The sequence below is a fragment of the Trichoplusia ni genome, chromosome 20 (genome assembly GCF_003590095.1).
Source record: "Trichoplusia ni isolate ovarian cell line Hi5 chromosome 20, tn1, whole genome shotgun sequence".
Classification (NCBI taxonomy): Eukaryota; Metazoa; Arthropoda; class Insecta; order Lepidoptera; family Noctuidae; genus Trichoplusia; species Trichoplusia ni.
Window position 1 is genome coordinate 6,944,619 of NC_039497.1, and position 15,784 is coordinate 6,960,402.

The window sequence follows — 15,784 nt, forward strand, 5'->3', positions numbered from 1 at the left end:
TAGACGGTTATATTTTTTTATATGACTAAATGTTAATGGTTTTTTAGTCGATCAGACGTCGTACTGTATATTCCGCTACAAAGTATCAAAAAACGGAAAACACTAATTAAAAAGTCACTTTATTTGGTTGCAGTATAACATGAATGCGTATATACCATCATATGAATTGAATCGCTCCAAATCCTCTTTCTAGGCTCACCGAAAACAAGCGTTTTTATTGTTATTATTTAAAGATAACTTTTTTTTACTCTGCATCCAATTAGCAAATTGACGAAAATGCTTTTGGGCCAATGCTCGTTTCCAGATACCATACGGAATCGAGAAGGAGTAGGTCCTCAAGCGGAATCCCGAGGTTATAAATTTGAAGAGCTGTAGAATATTAAAGGCCTCATCGATATGGAAAAGGCTGACGTCAGATTCAGGGTGATCTGAGTGACATTAATGCAATTCTTACTGGCCATACTGAACTAAGCGCTTCGCAACTTTGTGCGTTAGACTTCTATGGTTCCAGAGTAATTGATGATGATGTTATCTGTAAAAAAAAAACATAGCGGAACATGGTCCAGATTATGAAGAAACTGAGATGAGATGATTATTAAAAACTGGGACCCTCTCGCCATCCTAACGGATGTTGCCTATTGAATTTCGGACTGTGCAAAACTGGAAACTATTCTGTGCCCTCCCAGGTAACGGCGATCGGGCGACGTCGGGTGTCTTGTTATTCTAGTTTGGCGTTGTTGAGCTGTTCAAAAGTATAAATCTTAGATGAAAGTGGTACTTATTGTCATGAAAGGGAGGCACGCGTCGGCCAGCCGGCGCTCCTGAGAAAAAGTGCCCATGTGTATCACACGCTCTGTATAAGCAATGTTCACGTTTCGAAAGCCTAATGGGTTAACTTGACATAAAGACTCTTTGCTTTGATTGACATGTCGCAAGAAATTGCAACTTGCTAGCGACACTGACAACATTAGTTTGATGTTCAGTTGACTACAATCATTTAAAATTTACGTGTGATTAATTTTCAAAAAATAAATTACTCAGAATTGCCCCAATGTTGCTGTTTTTTCGACCTTATTGGTATGTTTATTCTTCTCTTATTTGAAAACATCTATATCACAAATTCACCACATAGTAAAATTATTCCGAGAGCTGTGATTTGAAAAAAAATAGGTATCTTAGAAGCCCGGTCATGAGGCGCTTAAATCATTGACATCATAATGTAGGTAATTACAATACAATACTGTGAACAGTTTTTAAAATTTGAACCGTTTCGGCCATTTTGCGTGAAACAACGCATTTATGTCAGCTGTCAGCATTTTTGACTCGTCAATAATAATAATAATTATTATCACGATATTTATGAAGTTTTCTAAGAAACCGGGACAGAAAACTTATGGCATTGGAATGTATATATGAAAGCTGACCCTGGGAACTTGGTTCCGCCTAACTTAACTACCTAATTCGCCGTATTATAGCAATGGCGTTTCCGCAAGATCGGCATCCCCTTGTGTACACTACCTGCTCTCCTGAAACCACCCTCATGACTGCTGACACCTTCTCCCTTGGTATCGCCTCAAATAGCTTAGCACTTCTACCTGCTTTCCTGTTACCAACCTGAGGAATAAAGAAGTGCTTGACCAATTTTGTGCAAATTTCAAATAAACTGACTACTAGGTCTGAACAAAACCTAAACATTTGTGACCCTGTTCTTGAACTATCAAATTATACCGATCAGCAGAACGGCATCTTATTTCAAGCTATCGTACAAAACGAAAATCATCCAATCTATGAAACTATGCCAACTATGTACAGTTAACTAATTTTAATTTGAAGTCTATTGAGCCTAATTATGCCTAGTGCCTAGTGTCAGGGTACTGCGTACAACTTGATCTCTGCTCGACAAAATTCGATTGTACAGGGCCCATTGTCTTCCTCGGAATAAACAAGGAGCTTTCAAATAGACTCCAAATAAATGCGCCAAATTTTAAGTAGGTCACTTGCTAAAATAACAGTATTTTATGTTACATTAAAGCTTATTGCTGTGATTGATTTTCTTTGTTCCAGATTTGATACAAAACAAGCTAAAAGCAAGATTCGAAACAAAAAGCATAACTTATAAAATTTACATAAAAATGATATAAACAACTGTATTATTATAGTATTATAAGATTGAACTAATATATTTGATATAAAATTTTTTGTAAGTGTAAATATGCAGATATTAAAGGCTTTTACACTGAAAGCGTCCACGTCACAGTTTCAAGCATGGAGTAACGCCAAAGGACGTACTGTCAGTACGTGTAGTGCTGGTGGTAATGTAAGTTAAATTTGCGAATTAATATTTGTGCTCCACTCTACACACAATCCTAACATCCTATTGAAATCGCAAGCAGTCACTTTTCTATTCAATCGAGGCCGACAAATACCTGTCGAAGAAGTGAAGTTTCAGTTTGTAAGCAAGATGCTGCCCTGTTTGTAAGAAACTTTCGGGCCCGTCTCGCTTTCACAATTGCCAGAAATAGTATAGTACCTAGTTGATTTTTGACTCCCAGATGTAATGTAAGCAATTCCGAGTTTAAAGTCCGACCAGCATAATATTTAGAAAGAACAAGAATTTTGTTGTACTTTAAAAAAAAAACTACTCCCGCATTAAGAAATTTATCCTTATGTCGAAAGGAATTTCCACAAACATTCAAGTCACATACTCAAAGACACCCAGACTCCGGACAAGCATTTGTGGATCACACAAACGCTTGTCTTGCACTGATCGAACCCGCGACACGTCGTGGGTTAGGTGTGGTAACCTCAACCACTCGCTTATATCTGCAGTCACATCTATATTCATGTATACAGGACCCTAAAGGTAAAAATCCGAATTACAAGCCAATCAAGAAACTCATGGTGGCAAACAGAGGAGAGATTGCCATCCGAGTGTTCAGAGCATGTGCCGAGATGGGGATCCGGTCGGTGGGCATCTACAGCGAGCAGGATAAGCTGCAGATGTTCAGGTATGTTTACATAAAAGGTTTATTAAGGAGTGCTCATGTGAATATCAGTTTAGAGGCAGTGGGATACCGTGACCCCGGTACACGAAGGGCAAAGGAAGGGTTATAGATAGTAGGAGTCTGACATTCCCTTCCGCTCAAACCAAAGCGTCATTAGACGATTTTCCGTCCGAGAAAAAACAAAGTATCCAGGCAGTGGAAGACTCTAACAATGAGCCTTTAAATACAGTTGGGTAGTTAATCTCCTTTGTCCTAGCAATCGCAACAATCTTACGACCATATTCAACTAACTATCCATTGACTCATTTTTCTTCTAGAGATTGAACTATGACACATTTTTTTTATGGAGATGGATTCAAAATTCCGCCATGCTTTAATATTATTGCTCAGATGTTTTTACAGTAAAAGAAATGTCTACCCGAGAAGATACCACAGCAGTGAATACAAAAAGAAATAGGACTAAGCTATTTTTGTGCATACAATCCCTTGAAACATTTACTAATTGGACACTTAACTCAACAGACAAAAAGCCGATGAATCATACATAGTTGGTAAAGGTCTGAAGGCTGTGGAGGCCTACCTCAACATCCCTGATATCATCAGGATAGCTAAAGAAAACAATGTGGATGCCATCCACCCTGGTTATGGGTTACTATCAGAAAGGTAACGGAGCTATGGCTTATGATATAATAACTTAAAGAGTAAGGTAACATAGGTAGTACAGTAAACTAGTAGTTATTAAATGTACTGAGGAAATGAGGATCAGAATCCAGGAGATAAATGTAGACTATTGACCGGATAAGGAGTGTTGACAATCGTTGTCGAGGATGATGCACAACGACGATTGAGAATAAGAAGAAGAATAGAATTTAACGTACCTAGCAATCAAGTATAGTTTAGTATGATCATGAAAACATTAAAGTGCAGACATGGGTGCTTGGATCATCCTGTTTGCCAAAAAAGTAACAAGATTAATATTCTATCTACATGAAATAGCACCAGAAATTATAAAAAGCAAAGTAGTCTACTAATTCAAATTTATTTTGACCTATATTGGCCTACTAAACCTGACACAATGTTATCACATTTGTCATTTCTAACTCCAGATCAGAATTCGCTAAAGCGGTCGTCGATGCAGGGATACGGTTCGTCGGGCCCCAACCGTCTGTAGTAAAGCAGATGGGTGACAAAGTCGAAGCTAGAAAAATTGCCATTAACGCCAGTATGTTTAATTCATTCTACGTTTCATTGTTCTTTAAAATTGTGACCCAGACAATAAAAGCCTAGATCAGATTGAGAAATTAGCATTTAGTTCATCTGGATAACACTCGCACGTAGAATTAACCTATTTTTTTTTATTTGTAAATGTTATATTATATACGTTTGTGAAACCATGCGCTAGGCCAATCGGCCCATTGTGCGTATAGTGGCTTTGGGAAGCTGTCAGTCCGGGAAGTATATATGTAACGTGTAATTCACAGAGCTTCCAATTATACCCGGTACGGACGGGCCCGTCACAACTAAGGAAGAAGCTTTAGCTTTCTGCCAAAAGCATGGACTTCCTGTAATATTCAAGGTATGTTTCTAACTAACGAGATGTTTTTTTCAGACTACCTTTTTAGTTAAGGTATGACAGTAGAACAACATATGAAGTCCGGGAAAATCAGTACACAGGGTACTGGTGATCAAAAGATAGGATGGTTTGATTTGTGAAAAAATCCAATTTCTAGGCCGCGTTCGGCGGTGGTGGTCGCGGTATGCGAGTGGTGAAGGATATGAAAGATGTCCCTGCCTTCTTTGAGCGAGCCTCGTCCGAAGCAAAAGCGGCTTTCGGCAACGGGTCCATGTTCATCGAGAGATACCTCGAAAGGCCCAGGCATCTTGAGGTGCAAGTTTTGGGTAAGTACAATATTAATTACCTATAATAAAAATACTTACCTACATACTTACTTCTAAGCATGTAAGATCAAACCACTTACCGTCGGGTTGCGTCTGGTTTTTTAAAGAACCTATTCGATTGTCTTTTTGTTCATAGTCCATGCTGACCCGCTTTTTTTGGTTTGACTGGGTAATCCTCATGGTCCCTTCCTCAGGGGAACGGGTAGTCTCAGACTCTTACTGAATAAACTGGAACCGCCGTGAGTCGCCCAAATACGGTCAGTGTAAGGTATTGCATAGCAATTCATTATGCACTGACCCCGGCTTTTTCGCTTAGCTAAGGCATGACATAATTAAATGAATGGTGTTCTTATAACAGGTGACAAGGCTGGCAATGTGGTGCATCTATTCGAGCGTGACTGCTCTGTGCAGAGGCGACATCAGAAGGTCGTGGAGCTTGCGCCGGCACCACATCTCGATCCTCAGGTAGCTACGTAACTATACTTCTATGAAAACCAACAAGAATATAACCTATAGTAAACATGTCAAAATTCAGTTTTTGGTTTTTGCGCTATTATACATTAACAGCAGTTACCTCTCCAAACCACCCATCAAAACGTTTCTTAACTCGTTTTTTTTATGTTTTCAAAAATAAAACATATTTATTTGTACTTTTTTTAAAAATTCCCCTAGTAAATAATTTGATTCTTGTGCCGCTCAGAGTTTCAAAAACATTCAGATGACTTGCACAAAAACAACCAGACTCAAAACAAGTATTCCTGGATCACACGAATGCACTATGACTTCGTGATCTCAACCACTTGGCTATCCATCCCTACAGTCGCTTAAAGACAATGTATATAAATATTTTCAGATCAGAAAGAAGATGACGGATTACGCGGTGCACTTGGCGAAGTCGGTGCGATACGAGAACGCGGGCACTGTGGAGTTCCTACTGGATGAGAAGGGTAACCTGTACTTCATGGAGGTTAACGCTAGGTGAGCTGTAAAAAACGATTACGTAAGTCCAGTGAATTGTAGGTTTTTCTTCTCAAGGATTATTGCAATAATATCGGAGAATTGTATTTGAAGTGCTCGTGGCTAAGCTATAACTGCATTAAGTTGATCGGTCGCAGGTTAAGCTACGCGGTCAGCCCGTAGATGGATAACCATCCTTGTCATGCCGAGTCCTTGATTTAAATAACTAAGGGGCCTTCTTATTTTGATTGAATTTTTATTTTAAATAATTAAAAATATTCATAATGAACTGAACTTTAATTGAAATTGTATATCCAGGTCCTTCAACAAATTATTTATTTGAGTATTATTATTGGTTTGTTTAAGTGACGCTATATTTGCAATTTTCCTCATGAAATCCTCTTGAGTACCAGTCACCAATTTCGCCGCTTTTAAAACCTGTGCGTATTATAACATAAGCCAAATAATTAATAAAGAAACATGCCCGCAGGTTGCAAGTAGAACACACTGTATCGGAAGAAGTAACCGGCGTTGATTTAGTGCAATCTCAAATACGTGTGGCTGAAGGCAAGACTTTACCTGAGATCGGTCTAGTACAAGACAAGATAAAAGCACAAGGTTTCGCTATACAATGCAGGGTGACCACAGAAGATCCCACAAATGATTTCCAACCTAGCACGGGAAGAATCGAGGTGTTCAGGTGAGTTCGACTTTGAGTATGTTCGTCGTAAGGTTCATTTTGGAATAGCTCTGATATTAGACTGACTCAAGACAAGATAGGCAAAAATATTGTATGTTGAACCATGTGCTTGAGGAAAGTACTACTGAGGACTTCAGCGAACAACTTCCAACTGACGTGGCGCTGTTCAGTGACGGAGGGATTAAATACCAGCAGTTGCTAGAAAATGAGCTCTTCCAATCCACTTCTCTGACGGCATGTTCAGAAATTCCTTTTTTTTTTGAACACGAAACACGTATGAATAAAGTGCTATCTGCCTTCAGGTCTGGTGAAGGTATGGGTATCCGACTGGACTCAGCAGCGACTTACGCCGGCTGCGTGGTTTCTCCGTTCTACGACTCGCTTCTTGTTAAGGCAAGTGTTGCTTTTCGTGATAAGTAACTTCTTAAAGTAGATGACTACCGATACACCCGATAAGACCTCGTGGCTGCAAAGGAGTAGGGTATACGTAACAATCTATTTATATAAAACTAGCTGTTGCCCGCGACTTCGTCCGCTTGGTTAGAACATATAAGTTATGATTTAGACCTGCCCTGTTTTTTCCACATTTTCCATTGTATCTTCGCTCCTATTAGTCGCAGCGTGATGGTATATAGCCTAAAACCTTCCTCGATAAAAGGTATATTCAACACAAAAGCCCGTTCAAACAAACAAACTCTTCAGCTTTATATATTAGTATAGGTAAATATGGATTTGATACGCGTGTAATGTGTGTATAATATTTGGTATGTCTTTTGTTTTTCTTCTTAATCGTACTAACTAGGAATCATTGCCTGAATTATAGGTGATCTCGCACGCACCAGACCTGCCATCGTCATGTGCTAAGATGAGCAGAGCACTGCGCGAGTTCCGTATCCGAGGAGTGAAGACCAACATACCCTTCTTACTGAACGTACTTGAGAACGAGAAGTTCATTACTGGTAAGTAGGAAAACAAGGTTCTGCGGTAGCTTAATATAAAACAAAGGAGCAATAAGAAACTATAAAACCCCCCGTTTGTATAAGAAGGAAACTTGTGTCGCGGGGGTTTCACAAACATTCGAGTCACATATGTACACAAGATACCTAGACTTAGAACAAGCATTCGTGGAAATGCTTGTCCTACGCAGGGATCAACCCGCGACTCGTAGCGCTCAGTGGGTTTGGCGTGATGATCTTAACCACTCGGGTATTCGTGCCAACATATAAGCGGATATATAGATGAAAAATCATAGTTTTTAATGCACCAACATTATTTTTTTAAACTGAAAATATTCCATTTTTTCAATAGGTTCCGTCGACACATTCTTCATCCCCGAGAACCCATCGTTATTCGTCTTCAAGAAGTCTCAGAACCGAGCCCAAAAGCTGCTGCGCTACCTCGGACAAGTCCTGATCAACGGACCCTCCACCCCCTTGGCCACTAAAGTACCGCCGGCTGACGTCAAACCTTTCATTCCCGAAATAACAGCGGGTAAGTCATGAATAAAGTTTAAAGGAAGAATTCGTGACACAGAACGGGCAATATAACATTTGGTGTTCAACAGGGCAAGCATCTCACGCGCACACACTCAAACAGCCCCGTCACACTTCCAGACACACCTTCACATCCTCTCTCACACAAACCCTCTCTTACGTACATACGGCCTTTTACACACACACTCACTCTCTCTCTCTCTCTCTCTCACACACACACACACACACACAATTATCTTATCTTTTGTCCGCAATTCTTTTGTTAAGATAATTAATTGCTTAGTTGTATCGGTCAGGAGCGGAGTTTTCAACTAAAGGCATTTATTATGCTTAAATGAGACTCCAAGACATGGATTGTGAACCATATTGATATTAAAATAAACTTTAATTAAACTGTTACATTTTATTTTTATAAAAGAAAGCATAATATGCATCGTTAACGTGGAGTGAACGTTGGGGTATATTTCAGATTGTTATTTGTTTTATTTTCCGTCACTTGCCGAGCCGGCCCGAATTCGTTCGGGACATAACAATCAATCAATCAAATAATATATTTGATCTAAGTTTCTTCTTTTTTCAGATTATGGTAAACCAGGTGAGTACAGTTTTCTATTAATTTTTCGTTTCATTTATCTTAATTGTAAAAATTGAATTTTGGTATTGTTGAATAAAACATTATTTCTGGTTGTAGAAAGTAACAAGTGTTTTAGTAGGTAGCTAATTAGTTTGGAATTATTTTTTGTTATTTAGTTGAATTGGTAGCAAAATATTGAATTTATATAAGGTCAATAAGACAATGGCCATAAAGAGAACCTCGTGAAAGCTGAAGAAGAGTATTTAATTTTCTTACATTATTAAATATTATTGACATAATAATAATATACAATTCGTATCTTTGAAAATGTTTTTGTATTCCACAGAGGATCCGTGTAAATTCCTATGTCCGAAGCGAAAAAAGAAGGATGACCCGATTGGTTAGTAACAACACTAGATTCTAATTTCTTTAAAAAAAAAACACGATTCCCCGCAATAAGGAATTTATTATTGTGTCGCGTTGGATTTACAAACATACAACTCACATGCTCAAAGACACCCAGACTCAGAACAAGCATTCGTGGATCACACAAATGCTTTTCCTACGCGGATCGAACCCGTGACACGACGCGCACAGTGGCTTTGGCGTCGTGACCTAAACCACTCGGCTATCCGTGCAGTCTGCATTAACATAACATTTAAATAATGGAAAACAATTTTAACGAATTTTCCATTTATCCATTCCTACTACGATTATTATAAGAATTGACTAAAATAATTCAGGGAGGAGAGCCCCTTGCCTGCAGTGGGACTCTATTAATGATAATTGACGACCATTACATGAAATTTGACATTTAATCCTAACCCTTTGAGCAGTCATTCCAGTGATTCCCCCTCCACCAAGAGGATTCAAGCAGATCATAAAAGAAGGCGGTCCTAAGGCATATGCGAAGGCCGTACGCGAACACAAGGGTCTGCTTATAATGGACACCACATTCAGGGATGCCCATCAGTCCCTGTTAGCGACCAGAGTTAGGACCCACGACTTGCTAGCTGTGGCGCCGTACGTCGCGCACAACTTCAACATGTTGTATTCCATGGAGAATTGGGGTGGAGCCACTTTCGATGTTGCTATGAGGTGAGTTTTTTCGTAGACTAAATAAAAATGCTTAAATGATACAGTTTTTACTTACCATTATCAAAGTCCTTCACTTGACTCAGTACTCTGAAAGTTGATGACAGCCTTTAATATAAGGTCAGTTTTAAAACATTTCCGTTTATTTTTAAAAGAGTTGAAAAGCTAGTATTAGAGTAATTCACAAATGATAAATAAACTTAAACATATATTTCCAAATATGTACATACATAATATTGTACTAATTTTGAATTGTTATTCACAACTTTTGATTGATTTACTTTGCAGGTTCCTTCACGAGTGTCCGTGGGAGCGGTTGCGCGAGATGAGGCGCTTGATCCCCAACATCCCCTTCCAGATGTTGTTGCGAGGATCCAATGCCGTCGGCTACACCAACTATCCTGACAACGTCGTCTTCAAGTTCTGTGATTTGGCAGTAAGTATATTGTTGTGATAATGGCAAGAAGATGAAATTGGACCATTGCTCCAATCGACATTTTAAGCTTGTTTATGGCAAGCTCGTGGCTAAGCTACGACTGCATAAGTTGGTCAATCACAGGTTGAGCTACGTTTGATACGGTCTGTCCGTGGATGTGCCTATGTCATAGCTAGGTCTTCCATTCGGAAGGCACGTTGTCAGACAATACGAGAAGAAGCGAGCAAGTCTGAAAACCAGTTTTACCCAGGGGGGATTGTGTTGCCGTCATATAGGCAGACACGTTACATCTTGTATTATAGGTACACTGACAAATCTAATTACCTCAATCAAAACTCTATTTTCTCCCTTTTTTTCTAACTCTCAGGTCAAAAACGGCATGGACGTCTTCCGAGTATTCGACTCTCTGAACTATCTCCCGAACTTGATCCTCGGTATGGACGCGGCTGGCAAGGCGGGCGGTGTGGTCGAAGCCGCTATCTCTTACACCGGTGACGTGGCAGACCCCACCAAGAAGAAATACAACCTTAAGTACTATGTGGACCTCGCTGATGCACTGGTGAAGGCGGGAACCCATATTCTATGCATTAAGGATATGGCGGGAGTGTTAAAGCCTCAGGCAGGAAAGTAAGTTATTACTTTTGAGTTGATGCATCTTTTAATTTGACCTGGCTAAAGGGATAGTATATACTTTTGGAGTTCCCGCAATCCAGGCATACATATGGATTGAGTAAACCGCTTTTAAAATTAATAAATTTTAAAACGGCAAATAGAACAATGTTTTTGGTTTTTAATTCGTTATTTTTTCCCAAAGGCTACTAATTAGCGCGATTCGTGATCGCCAACCAGACGTCCCAATCCACGTTCACACCCACGACACATCGGGTGCCGGTGTGGCCGCCATGTTGGCGTGTGCTGAAGCCGGAACTGACGTAGTGGATGTCGCTGTGGACTCCATGTCGGGCCTTACCTCACAGCCCAGTATGGGCGCGCTCGTCGCCTCGCTGCAAGGGAACAAACTGGACACCAGTCAGTATATAGGGCAAAAGCTAATTTTCAAGTATTATTGAGAAACTTGGCTGACGTTGCTAGCGAGGTTTGGCCGTATAAATTCTTTCTAGCAAATTTCTGGCGTGCAAAAGCATTTCCTACATAAAAATAGAAATCAAAAGAAAATTAGCGGTGTAAAAACCCTTATCAATCAGGGCTATGAAAAATATTGTCAAAAATAAGCATATGAAATTGCATAAAAATCGGCCAAGCCTCTTGGAAGAGTATGGTTATTAACGTGAGAATAGTAGAATTTACTATTTTCTTTCTTTAATCTCTTACATGCTTCGCTTGATTTTACCATTATCCTACGTCAAAGTCACTTAACATACTATTCGATTATCCAGTCACCTTTTTAGCAACTCAAACGATTCTCAGCAATATAATCTCGCATTTGTAGTAGTCTCACTCTTTTAACACCTAAATCAAATCTCTTCCACAGAAATCCCTCTTGCAAAGATATCAGAATACTCAGCGTATTGGGAACAGGCCCGCACGTTGTACGGTCCCTTCGAGACCGCAGTAACAATGAAGGCCGGTAACGCTGACGTATACCAAAACGAGATTCCCGGTGGACAGTACTCTAATCTGCAATTCCAGGCCTTCTCACTGGGCTTGGGTAACCAGTTCGAGGAAGTCAAGAAAGCTTATAGGTAAGATTATGAGATAGGAACATGAGATATATACTTACTGTCAGACACGAAACTGAAAAGAGGAAATATTTGTTCTACGCACGCGTGTCACTTAGAAAGCGGTGATAGTCGGAAAAAAAATTACGATAAAAAGGGATACTTATTACACTCTTTTCTTGACCAAATATGTCATTTTGTCATTCTGGATTGCTCATACGTCAATCATTGTTGTGTCTCGCATGGGAGCAAGCAACGGTGACTCGTATGAGTTGTGTAAAAATAATGTTTAAATGATATATATAATTAGATATTTTTTTTAATGTTACTTACATATTTTTATGTAATACGTAATTAAGAAAATTTTATTTTTCCAAACCGTGTATAGTGTTCCCAATTAGGTGTATAAAATAAAAACAAATTCGAAATATTAATTACAGGGAAGCCAACCAGATTCTAGGCGATATCATCAAGGTGACACCTTCGTCCAAGGTGGTGGGTGACCTCGCGCAGTTCATGGTGCAGAACAAGCTGTCTGCAGCCGACATCCAGAAGCGCGCGCCGGACTTGTCCTTCCCCAAGTCTGTTGTGGAGTACCTGCAGGGAGCCATCGGTATCCCTCATGGAGGATTCCCGGAACCGCTCAGGTATAGGCGTACAAACAAGATCCCATTCCTCTAAAAACTTGAACTTGAGAAAAATCAAACAATACTATACAGAATCAGAAAAGTATTTTTTTTTTGAGAACCACGAAATCCGTTCCGTTTTGGGAATTTTGATCCTGTTTGTCCAAATATGCTCGCGATATCGCTGCGCTATATCGCTGCGATCTTTACACGGTTTCTTCGTTATGGTGTTGCATGTCGTTATATATTCAAATTTATAGCACTTCGCGAATTAAGAGAATGATTGAAAGTCTAATTTTGCCGGACAAGCACAAATACGCAATTTATTTTCATTTTCAGCCAACCAATTTGTAAATCTGTCTATAGTAACAAGGTATTTTATTTACAGGACACAAGTACTGAAGGACAAGCCTAAATTCACAGACAGGCTTGGCAAGGCACTGCCACCATTGGACTTGGATAAATTGAAGAAGGACCTCCTAAAAGTGTTTCCAGACGTAATCAAACCATTTATCTTAAGCTTTCAGAAGTCAAAACGCTTCATAAAATTAATCTGGCGTAGAGATAGTGTTATTGTCATAAAAGTATTGTCTTGGAAGTAGTATGCTCGTATTCAAAACAAGGTGTTAGGCTTAATTGGTAATGACATTAGGTAGAGCCTAAATAGAAAAAGAAAATACTTCGAATAATGCTCCTTTTCAATAGTGTTAAAATTTTACAGCAATAAATCTTCTTCTATATAAAAATGAATTGCTATTCGTTAGTGTCGCTAAAACTCGAGCACGGCTGAATCGATTTGGCTTACTTTAGTGTTGAAATATTCGTGAAAGTCCAGGGAAAGTCTAAAATGGTGATAAAGCCATTGTACCTTAACATTGTATGTATTAAGAATCACTGCTGCTATTCCATGGTGTACAATGAAGAATACTCTAATCTAATTTAATCTAAAGTCAGGAAAAAATGCATTAAAAACGTAATTTTGTCTGCATTGTTATCATCGACTGTTAGGCGGTATGTAGTTCGCCAGGTCAGCTAGTATAAAATAAATAACAACAATACCAGCCTTTAATGTAAAAATTTTTTTGAAGGGGTCAATCGAGTTTTACTACATATTATGTAAAATCATGTTTCAGTTGGACGATCAAGATGTAATGTCCGTTGCTATGTACCCAAAAGTGGCGAAATCCTTCTTCCGCATGCGAGACCAGTACGGACCTCTCACGAAGTTGGATACCAGGTCCTTTTTGGCCGGACCTACAGTAAGTCCAATGATAACGTTCTTTTCTATGCTGTCTAGTAGTACAAGGGAGAAGACTGATTTTCTTTTATATTTTAGATATTTATAAAGTTAGTGTCTATATATAGGAAAATATTTCGGCGGCTGAGGTGAAGTATGCATAAATATGCGTAGCATGGAGAAAATGTTAATTTACCTTTTTGACAGAAGACATATACTAAAACGACAAGACATACCTTTTATAATATTGGTTAGATGCTAAATAACTTACTTCTTTTACAGATTGGTGAAATAATAGAGGTCGAAATTGAAAGGGGAAAGACGTTAGACATTAAGACTGTCGCCGTTTCCGAAAAGATGACCTCTGGGGGAGAGAGAGAAGTGTTCTTCGAGTTGAACGGACAACTGCGGTCCGTATTCATTAAGGATGAGACCGCTACCAAGGTGAGGACGAAGTTTAGAGCAATATGTAATTGTTCCCACACTCTCTTGTTCCCCAGGTAACTGGGTTGAGGAGGTTGGTAGGCAGTCGGTCCTTGTAATACACTGGTACTTAGCTGAATACTGAAGCCGACCCTAAAATAGTTAGGAAAAGGCCGATGGACGATGATCACCTACATGCTCTCTAAATATTTTTAACTACCTGTTGCCCGCGACTTCGTCTGCGTGGTTAGAAGATATAAGTTAGGATTTTTTTAATGGAATCCCTCGAAGATCAATATTTTTTTCTTATTAGTCGCAGCGTGATGGTATATAGCCTAAAACCTTCCTCTATGAATGGTCTATTCAACACAGAAAGTTTCAGTCAAATTTTTCAATTTGAACCTGTAGTTCCTGAGATTAGCGCTTTGAAACAAACAAACTCTTCACCTTTATATATTAAGTATTTATTAGTATAAATTTGTACATTATGGGTTGCAATGAACAATTTGATTTATAAGAAAAAAAAAACTTGTTTAACGTAATCAACTTGCAAACCACCAGAACATATAAATGAGCAAGTCATACTCATTACGACAGGTCATAGTTACGATGAAAAGATCAGAGTCCATGGCTTATATTACTTAACCTTGAATGACTGTTTTAGAAAATGACGATACACCCGAAAGCTGACAAGTCTGATCCGAACCAGCTTGGAGCACCGATGCCGGGAACGGTTATTGGTAAGTATCAAACATGTCGACAAAACCTGACAACTTAATTCACATCCTATTTTTTTACAAACTAAATTGTATGTGGCCAAATTATTAGCAACAATTTTAATTTAATTTGTTGTACTTTCTAGTTTAGTTGGATTGCTGTTACAAACGATTACATGTAGGTCTTATATTTTTTGAATTGTAACGGTATTAGGTAGCTCGGGGAAAATCAATCGTCAAAACATTGTAAAACTTCTTTGTCTTTGCGTAGGGATGGGATTAGTTATTTAAATATTTTAATAGGTAGGTTCTGTAGCCTCCCTTAACTGCTATAAGAGCTTCTATGCGTCAGGGCATACTATCAGTGCAAGTAGTTGCATCTTTCTGGAGCTTGTTGAAGTTTCTATGTAATTCTCTAGTGAGCGGTTCAATCAAATGCCGCTGGTGATAAAGACTAATAATAAAATACTTAAACACTTAATCAATTTAAAAGTGACATTCTTATCCTGTGTTGCCACTTGTCAAAAAAACAAAATCTAATAATAACATCAATTGCAACATCAAATAAATTATCCCTAACAACATTATAACCACACGTTCTTAATTTCCCTCAATATTTGATCCCTAATAATTTGGCCACCTTCTGTACGATTAACCAACAATTTACTAAGATTTATACCTATGTGAATGGCACTTAATTAAAATATATTTTCTACAGCAATCAAGGTAAAGGAAGGCCAAAGGGTTGAGAAAGGTCATCCTATTGTTGTTCTTTCGGCCATGAAAATGGAGATGGCCGTCCAAGCTCCCAAAGCGGGAACGGTCAAGAAGATTTCAATCAAGAAAGGAATGAAAGTAGAAGGACAAGATTTAATCTGCATCATTGAATAGACATCAAACGACAAACCAAAGAGTTCTGATAAAACTGAAATATCAGTCATCAC

At 38.8% G+C, this 15,784-nt stretch overlaps 1 protein-coding gene across 1 annotated transcript; it reads left to right on the plus strand.

The window, feature by feature from the left end:
* Positions 1–2,153: 2,153 nt before the first annotated feature.
* On the plus strand, positions 2,154–15,784 carry LOC113503835 (pyruvate carboxylase, mitochondrial-like). Its single transcript, XM_026885938.1, has 25 exons — positions 2,154–2,317; positions 2,854–3,008; positions 3,528–3,668; positions 4,112–4,227; positions 4,487–4,581; positions 4,736–4,904; positions 5,263–5,369; positions 5,758–5,882; positions 6,352–6,561; positions 6,864–6,954; positions 7,385–7,520; positions 7,870–8,052; positions 8,635–8,649; positions 8,975–9,028; positions 9,465–9,726; positions 10,012–10,159; positions 10,527–10,786; positions 10,974–11,188; positions 11,652–11,862; positions 12,279–12,485; positions 12,853–12,961; positions 13,598–13,723; positions 13,984–14,145; positions 14,789–14,864; positions 15,559–15,784. The coding sequence occupies exons 1-25, from the start codon at positions 2,213–2,215 to the stop codon at positions 15,729–15,731; spliced, it is 3,651 nt and encodes a 1,216-aa protein (XP_026741739.1). The 5' UTR covers positions 2,154–2,212; the 3' UTR covers positions 15,732–15,784.